General features: G+C 32.0%; 1 protein-coding gene across 1 annotated transcript; it reads right to left on the bottom strand.

The window, feature by feature from the left end:
* Nucleotides 1-280: 280 nt before the first annotated feature.
* On the bottom strand, nucleotides 281-4,225 carry LOC126914988 (procyclic form-specific polypeptide B1-alpha). The gene is made up of 3 exons (XM_050719317.1): nucleotides 4,032-4,225; nucleotides 3,241-3,504; nucleotides 281-2,627 (listed from the first exon to the last, which is right to left on the bottom strand). Exons 1-3 carry the CDS (start codon nucleotides 4,044-4,046, stop codon nucleotides 2,196-2,198), a joined length of 711 nt encoding a protein of 236 aa, XP_050575274.1. The 5' UTR covers nucleotides 4,047-4,225; the 3' UTR covers nucleotides 281-2,195.
* Between the last annotated feature and the right edge of the window lie 5,849 nt (nucleotides 4,226-10,074).

The raw sequence follows: 10,074 nt of genomic DNA, 5'->3' as shown, positions 1-10,074 counted from the left end.
GCTTGTAAGATTTCATTTACGTGATAACTATAATATTTCGATTGAATTTTAAATTAGTAATTATTATTTAATAATATTTATCCGATATTTTATTCTCTTTATTGTTCATTTGTTCAACTACTGCCGTCTTTTATTAGAATTTCACACATTATTTCAGTATATTTTATTTATTACAATATTTTAATTATAACGGGCTGGAAATAATACCAGGGACGAAAAATATAGTAATACAAGAATAATACAAATAAGACATTATAACGAGGAAATGAGATCATATACCTTTTTATATCAGTTTATTAGATGTAGAAATTAGTTCGATCACTTCTATCCTATCCTAGTCTTCTATCCAAATTACAGAATTAGATATAATACAATATAGTAGGATATGAAGCATAATTGAAATTATTGTAACCTGCTGAAAGCTGTTTCAAGAGGCGATGCCTTACACGTTCAACCTGTATTTACAATAAGGTATGAATCACGCCTAAAAGATCACGTATCCTCCCTCATGGATCGTGGGATCCCTCGTAGATCGTTGCAATAGCATGGGATACGTCAAAGGTTGTTCAATGAAAGTAACGTGACCCCAAAGTGCGCGGGATAGTGCTCGCATTTGTAAAGGGAATTGCTATGCGAAACGCAGGACGTCGTCCAATCGAAGCGATTAAGAAAATTCGATTCATTGGAGTTTGTAAAATGCTGAATAGTTTACATGACGCCGCTGCTAATTTCACGCGAACCGTTCGATCTGTCGGAAATTCCTATCGACATTTCTTATTTAATGCTTCTCCTTTCTCTCCATTTAAATTCATTCCAACACTTCAGTGAGAAATTTTAATTGGTACTCTTCGCCTTACGCTGCTGAAACGCTACTCAAACTTATCGTCTACATTTTCCCTCTGTAGTATAGAATTTATAATTTCTTCGCTTTTTTAGGAGTTCTTCTAGGAGCCATAATGAAATGACACATCGATACACGAAGCATACTTTCTCTATTTCATGGTACATTTTGCGAATGTTATGAGGAAAATGGAATGCTTCCTTATAATTGGAAATTTTTATTCTGGCTAATAGAATATTTGCAGATATAAATTATCGAACTAAAAGAAACTTTAAGTGAAAGAAGTCGATAGAACTTTCCAACTAATCTAATCTATTCTATCGCGAATATTTGCCTGACACTATACCCATAATTAGCGATAATGTAAGTGGACGAAGGAATCCTCCCTAATTGGCAAAATAAATATTGTATTCGTTTCCTCAAGAATTTATATAGATTGTATACAGTGTTTCAGAGGAAGTTCAACTTGTTTCACGCCAGGTACCTTGTGGTAAGATCATGGACAAGGCTCTGGCTACCTACAATCTCCTAATTATGAATGCATGCTCGCACATTTAATTTATCGTTTGTTAATTTCCGCCTATGATATTTACGGATAGTAGATTTCTTAGAATTTTTCGAAAATTTTGTGATACGCTTGGTTTAATTGATTTTAGATAGGCTATCATTGAAAAACATTATTACAACAAACTATTAAACTACGATATACAAAATAAAACGTGGAAATTCTTGAAAATGTAGCTCTCTAAATTGAAAATAAATGATATATGAGCAAATTAGCAAATATTCTAAGGTTAGTCCTACTCTAATAAATTACAAAAAGCACACGATATATTACACAATACACAGCGAAAATCCATATTATAATACACAGAAATCTCTTGCGTCATATAATTTCTATAATAGGATTCCAAAGACTTATTAATAGAATTAATAGAATTATTCTAATTATACTTTCCATTTTTCCTTTCCTCTTTAAGTATAATTTACACGATATTCAATTTTATCCTAATTTATAAGTATATTCTATTTCTGAACCCAGTAAGTTTTAAATATTAACCATACACCTCAAAGAAAATCAACAAAAGGATAGATGCATACAAACTAACATATAATAATCAATTAATCAATTCTCTCGAGTTTAAAATAGATCGTTAAAAAAAGACAATTTTCCTTAAAATTTTAATATGAACGAATTTCATCAGATGAAAGATCTTTATCTTTCTAAATTTACCTTATAAAACAACAACCTGCGCCCTCTCGTATATTATTCTATTCTTCCATATTATTGGCCAAATTTTACCAATGACAAATTACAAATTAGAAGTTACTCCCATTCCTAGTTACCTTTTTCTTAACTTTTATTAAACGTGTAGGAGTAGCCATCCGGAGTCCTATTGAAGTTCAACTTTCCAGGTGGGTAAAACCTTCGAGGTGGTGGTGTCGTTATAGCGTTGTACTGTGGTAATGGTCTAGCCGGAGGTTGATACTGTGGCGGTGGGTTGTAGGAAGGAATGGATTGAATTTCAGGTGGTGGTTGAGGTCTAGGTTGGTATTGTGGTTGAGATTGATACACTGGTTGAGGTGGAAGGTGAGGTTGAGGTTGAGGTTGGGGCTGAGGTGCTGGTTGTGCTTCATAAACTGGTTGACTCTGACGTTGATACGATTGCAAGGATGGGTTGTATCGCGGTGGTTGATAATCGGGAGGGTTGTATTGCGGTAGAGGTACGTACTCTGGCTGAGGCGGAACTTGCGGGGGTGGAACGGGAATGCCGTCGCCTGTGGCCTGTTCAAATAAAAGTGAATCGGAATAAATTTAAATATTAAATAGTAAATATCAAAGTAACTATTGTAACGTTTACTATTTACTATTTAATGTCATAAACGAATCATTTCGCTAGTAATGGGGGAGTTTTGCTATATGAATGTAATATTCAAATAGCTATTAATAATGTGGATCATCGTGAGAAAAGTTATTTAAATTGTGTGTTATTGTTAGAAAGTGGTTTGCCTGAATTGTGCTTCAATAAATTATCATACCTTTGTAAAGAAGTATGTAAGTGTTCCTAAATGTTCCATGTTCCTAAATGAGTAGCGAATAGATTTAAATATAGAAATATAGAAAAATATAGAAAGGGACAACTTTATTATTAATAACCATCAATCAATTCAAAAATTTCTTATACGATATTTGGTTGCAAATTTCTATCTTATCGAACGAGATATAAAACTAAACTATAATAATTTTAGTTTTTCTAACTTCAAAATTTATATAAATTTCCATATTACTGTAATAGCTTAGCTCTTGTCAATATTGATATTCTATTTCTCATATGTTATAAAAGAAACATATGTTAAATCGGAAAAGAGCTAGGATTTTCTGCCACATTCTAACGTACCTGAAAGCCATTTTTCCCAGCCGTATATGTCACTGTGCGTCTCTGACCTGTAGGATCGACGTAGGAGTAAGACCCACGGCGATTCCCGTAGACGTCGCTTTCCTCTTTGAATTCCACACCATCTTCTTGTGAATAAGCGGCGCCAAAAGTTCCATCTCCAGCCAGATATCTTGCGTCACTCAAAATTGCTGCCTGTTGAGGTGACTGGTATCGTCTATTTGTCGATTGACACGAGGCCAATGCAACCGTGTAGAATAGTAACGCCTGGCAATTTAAGTTCATGACTTTAGAAACGACAAAGTAGGGAAGAACAAGATATGTAATTATTGTCACAATGAATTATAAAGCTCGATTACTTTGTATACTTTATCTTATTTTTTAAATTATACTAAATACATTATATTTGCTACATGGTAGCAAGATGTCTAATATCAATTAGTCAGCAATATTTTAAGATAGGAAATAATTATAGAAGCTTAAATAATAGATTTTAAATATTTAATAAAACAAAACGTTCATATGGGAATCATTTAATACAACGTTCTGTTGAACAAACAAGTATCTCCTAGACAAAATTACTTATTCTTTGTATTTTCTTCGAATTAACGCTCGATGAGATATAAATGAACTGCTACAAAAGCGGGGCGAGTTAAAAAAGTAACAACGAGTGGCATATTCGTTCCGTGGTATTACAAGTACACCACAGATGCAACGAAGAAGTAATCGATTTTGTTGGATTTTGACAATGCGTGGTAAAAAGTTTTGAAGTAAAATTGAAAGCGAGTACTTACGAATATCGCATACATAATGGAGAAATAACGACAACGGGGCGACGAGAAGTACAACAGTGCTCGAAGGACCGTCGAGAGGGGCGTTTTATACGGCAGATTGGATCACGTTGACCTGAAGAGTCCTTGATGGCCGCCCGCGCGCCTCAGCTACAGAATAATGCAGATTGCACTCTGATCTTCTACCACGCCTTTCCACCGCCACTCGGCTTTCCTCTTTCTAACTCGCTCTGACATTTCTTGAATCAGCATTTTCACTGTTACACTATAATATTCGATGTACAATAAATAATTATGGTTATAGATCGTAGATTTGATTGAGAATCTCTCCTTGAATTGAGAATTTTGTTGCAGAAAAATCGGATATCCTGCGGATGTCCATTGAAATTATATTTTAATGTAACTTTATTGTAATGTAAATTAGTTTAATCTAACTTTAAGTGCAACAATGTTTAAAAAGCAAGACATTTTGAACACTGTTTTCGTTGTATCGAATAATGTACTTTGATGAAAGAATCGCCTATTCCCATTGATGTTTAATTTACTATAATCAGTTATTACATTGCATTTTGTTTTTCGTTTTATAAATACATTTTTTGTACATTTGCAATTTTTTTTGTTTCAATGAAAAAATTTTCGTGATGTAATCAATTAATAATGTAGAATATAAAATTCTAAGAATTTAAAATAAATTTGGAAATGGAAACAGCAAGATCATTAGCTATCATAAAAGATAGGTACACTAATTATCATTGTTAACCCCTTCCATGTATATTGCTAGGACGACATTCGTGTGTCCAGAGATGGCATAGACGTAGAGGCACTGACGAAATATAGGTGAGCACAGATGATCTATTGTTTGCGACTGTAGATAGTGCGGTTCCGATTATATCAGAACCCTTACTTACCGACTTGTATATTATCTTACGAGCAGCGAGTAACTCGTACAGAAGATTCGCGATTTTGCCGCTTTGCACTAGTGTCGAAAATATAAAATAATTATAAAATAATATTTTAAATCGAACTTATAATAGAAAATTAATTAACGCAATATACGTACATCGATAGAAATCTTTCATTATATTTATCTAAATAAAAGTTAACAATGTAAGATGGATTATCAAGGAAGTATATATATTTATATTATATATAAGATTATACATAGATTATACGTATACATACGTACCTATATTAATTCCGAAATAATAAAAAAGATGAATTGCACCTTTCTTTACTTTCACTACAGCAGAATAAATAGTCAACTTATTTCTACTGAATTATAAGTAATCGACTTACATTTCTCACTTTTGCTTTGGAACCTGGATATAATGTTTTATGGATTTTTATAAATCAGAAAATTGAAATATGGCAATTGTTTCTTGAGAATATGAAACCTTCTTATTAATGTTAGCATCCCCTTACAACATTTCACAAAGTCAGTTTCTTTGCTATAGCGAAATAGTAGTCAAACTGGGTTACGAAAACTTGATTTATAAAGAATGTTTATTGCAATTCCGCATTACGATTAACTAATGAGTATTTCATCATCAATCTGAGGTCATTCTATCACTACTTCTTGTTCCTAAATTCGACATACGCTTCACAAGCATTTCTCTGGAAATAACGAAATGTATTTTTACGATAACCTTCTATAAATTTGTTGCTTTATATTTACGTTCGTTTGAATGCCATAAAGAAAAGATTTCAACGAATTTTGTTCATTATTTATTTGAATATAAAAGAGGAAGATATTTATAGATATGATTTTAACAAAACGGCAGAGTTTTAAAGAGAAGCGAAGGGATTGAAGCATACTTTCAATTTTAGAATATCATAATATGTAGTTATGATGTTTTTTAATCTCGTTAGATAATTTGCCATGTTATGTATCTTTCTTGTAAGATGAAAAGTAGTTCCACTAATTTTCATCTTACAAATCTCGCGTTCGATTACGTTTTTCGTAATAATATTTCATCATTTCATATGCATTTTTACATATACATTCTATACACGCAAAAGAAAACGATTAGTAGTTTTTCTTGTACAATATGAAATGGAATTAGATCACCAATTAACGGAATGATTTTTAAATTGAAATCAGTTTTCACTTCTAAAATTTCAATATTGATTAAAAAAAATTAGATATAGATAGCGGTATTAAAATATATAAAATTACTCTAATTCTGATATTTTAATATTCAACTTTTTAAGAACCGTAACAAATACAATCTTTTTCGATCCTACTTTATCTTTCTATTAATACATTTATTTTATTACTTTACACGAATATCGGGATCCCCAAATCTAGTATGTAATCAGCGAATTTAGTATAATTTCTGGCAAAACGTTTCGCAAATATTAACTGAAAACACCTGCGTACTCGTGATATTGAAATAATTTTAAATTTATAGGGTGAATAACGAAGGAAAAATTGCTTAGCCCCTTATACTATTAATTAACTTTCTTACTATTACACAGCACATAACATAATATCCTGTTACGTTTTCTGGTATTTATGATCTATTGATTGCCAAGATATTCAATATTGCCACATATCTAGTGCACCTTGAATATATCACAACAGATAAAGATACTAAACTGCATACTAAAGAAATTTGAATGTAAGAAAAACACGATATTTTACATTTCATTTAGAAGATAATACGCGAAATATCTACAAATTTATGTTGCAAATATAACATATATATTCTATTATATATGTTAAATATATTTACAGAAACCATTCCTTCTTTGTCCTATGAGCATTCGCTTCTAAGGCAGCGCGTGTTTAATGCAGTGTCCAAACGAGCCACTTTCCATTTCCTTATAGGCAATCTTTAAGAGCATTTACCTCGCATCAGACAAAAAGGAGACAAAGAGAGAAACTACAGGAACAAATTATCCTCTCAGAAGTTATCTATTTTGTATACATATTTGTTAATTTATAAAACTGTAGTAGTTGCAACGTGTGATCGATATCATTTTTATTCTATCGTTAATTCTATCGTTTCGCTACGAGCCAATGCCAACGTTTCACAGTAATAACTTCTGATTTCTGCAATTATCATAATTAACGTTCCTTCGGTTGCCGCGTCATTACTCTCCTTTCTTTCATTTCCATATTACTATACATCTTGGTGAGTCAGCCAATCAACTTTTACAACATCATCGAATGAGATTTTGTTCGATTTGATCGACGCAATTGTACGAAGGGTAATGCTCAAAGTCTAAGAATCATTTAAATAAAATATTTAACAAATTATTATTTACTCAAATATATACATAATACGAAAATTGAAGATTATGAAAATTTTCTTTAAATTAAATCCATTATCCTATTCGAACTGACTAGTATTGACTAAGATAAAAAACAATTTCAAGAAATGATTTAACTAGTCTTTACATAAGCTAAAGTTACTTCTCTTTAATTATTTTCAAAATAGAAAGATAATAATTTCTGAAACTGAAATTCTCGTTATTTCAAACAAAATCTTGTACTTTAATTATTTCTTTTTAATTAAGAAACCTGCTAATGGCGATGTTCCATTGCATAACTTCACTTCAATCAAGTAAAAATGTAATTTCATCATGCACGTGGAATGAAAAGAATCGCCAATTGTTTTAATATCCAGCAGCGAACATCGAACAACCTTCTATTTTTGAGCAGTTCCGTGGAAACGTAGTTCTTACTTACGATGGACTTTCTCCGCCCATTTCCGCAGAATGTATCCTTTTTTCTCGTCAAGCCTTTCGAATATCATCGAAGAACTTTCCTCGCTGATGGTTCGTGCTGCATTTTTTGGTACGTTGTGGAACAAGGCATGCATGATTAATTAACTTCGCGAGATCAGTCTATCTCTCAACTCGATCATTCGGCTTTGTAGCTCCACTTGTTCCCTGGATCTCTGTATCGTCGACTTTTTCAAACTCTACAGAACATAGGAAATAATAAAACGGAGACGTCGAATAACATTCTAAAATATATTTAGCACGTTTTAGGAAAAAATGATTTTTCAGTTACACTGTTCCGTAAGTTTCCAACGTTCGACGTGCTTCTTGTGTTCAATATTATATACGTTGACTTTTAAAGAAATATCTGCCACTTGTATTCACTAAAACGATCGGAGGACTGTAGAACGTTGAACTTTAAACGTTCACCAAAATATGCTGTATAGATCGTTTTCGAGGTTTCCATACAGTTGGTGAAAAATTTGGGAAAGTAGCGACATTCACTGTGATAGTTTATTAATACAGAGGTTTGGTAATAAAATTATTGCACCTAAAAAATAATAGGTCTCATTTATATTTTATACGATTTTTGTATGAACGGTGTATCTATAATTGTTATATTAATATTCGATTTTTAGTGTTCTTATCTTAATAAAACAAAATCCTCTCAGGATTACATGCATAGAAAGCTTTTGGTCGTTGGGCTTCTCAGTTTTCTCGGTAGCAACTAATCTCTACTTAATCTCCAGTGAAATTAAGCAATTGAGGGTGAAAATACGTGGAGTATGTAATTTATTTCATTTTTTCTTCCTGGATTGTTTGTTACAAGTGCATTGTGCTGAAGGTTTTTCTGTTTTTACGTAATGCATTCTTTCAATCTACGTGTAAGGGAACGGAGATTGTTTTATGATAAAATAGTTATGAATCTGTTATAAAAACTTCATTATATTTCGAAGTTAATATTGATTAATTCCTGTATTTATATGTTTCTATCAAATATCATATCTAGATCGCGAAACATATGCAAATTATGGTCTTAGGATAGAGATTACATAAATCCCTATTAAATGGCGATTAACTGCACCAAGTACATTAGTTTGGATATTCTACATATTTTAGCGTGTCGTATACATTTTGTATACTTTTATTTATACTTTCAAATAAACGTAGAGACGTCTGTGCTCTAATCCTAACTGTATAAATATTACGAAATCAAATTTATAAATATATATAAGTACCATCTTTCTCAACTGAGTATTGCAAAATGATGTTGCAATCAGTCGACTTTTGTATAATGGGTGCAATAACACTTCATTGCCGTTTGAACGAGATACAACTGTTAGTATATTAATTACGAGCATGCTTGAAACTGAAATTGATGTAAAGGAAAAAGATTACGTTCTTCGAGTTCTTTGGGTTAAAGCAAAAACTTCCTGCTTTCGTGTTTCTGTTTCTCTTGAGAAGTACGTGTCGTAATGATGGTAACGAGGATCTGGTAATTTCGAAAATTACCGTGATTTTTCTGGTCCGATAAAAAAAGCCGAGGTTGCCCCCTTAGAAGTCTGGTTTATGAGGTTCTTAAAGTTCGTTTAGAACGTATTATGGTTCCCTTCTATAATGTCCACATAATATCCTCTAATTTTGCGCATTAGCTGACATTTTTTCACACTGATCGATTTAATAAATTTTCGCCTCGAAAACAAGTTCCGCGAATCGTGCTTTCGCAACGAGTGGCCAACGTTTCTGAAAATTGCGTTTAACAAGGTTGTCATCGAATACATTCGAATGCTGATAGGATAAGTACATGGAACGTTCTATACAGTGACTACTAAAAGCAGGAACTTTTTACTAATGATATATACCTAATAACATACCTAATAATAATATCAGTAATTTTACCAATTTGTAACTTTATTTTAATTTAAATTATACATTAACACGATTCTACTAGGTAGTATCTAAAAGATCTTAAAACAAATTGATAAAAATGTAATACATGATAGAATGTATACATACGAGGATCTCAGAAGAAACTCGATAAAATCTTGTATTGAATGAAATCGATCGTACACGTATATTTTCATTGAGATACACATACGTACACGAGAAGTGAGGATATACCTGTACATCTTACAAGCTTACAATTTACAGTCTGTCCTGTCATATTTTTATAGTTGAAAGTTTAGGGATACAGCAGATGGCATCTACTTCATCCGAGAATGATTCATCAAAGCTCGACAATTTTATTGTTACTTCGTATTATCGATAGCAAATATAAATTTTTACTTCACTTTAGTAAATATTTTTGCGGCCATTA

Source organism: Bombus affinis, chromosome 3 (assembly GCF_024516045.1).
Source record: "Bombus affinis isolate iyBomAffi1 chromosome 3, iyBomAffi1.2, whole genome shotgun sequence".
In the NCBI taxonomy this organism is placed as follows: Eukaryota; Metazoa; Arthropoda; class Insecta; order Hymenoptera; family Apidae; genus Bombus; species Bombus affinis.
The sequence above is the reverse complement of the archived record's forward strand: the minus strand, read 5'-3'. Positions and strand labels throughout refer to the sequence as shown.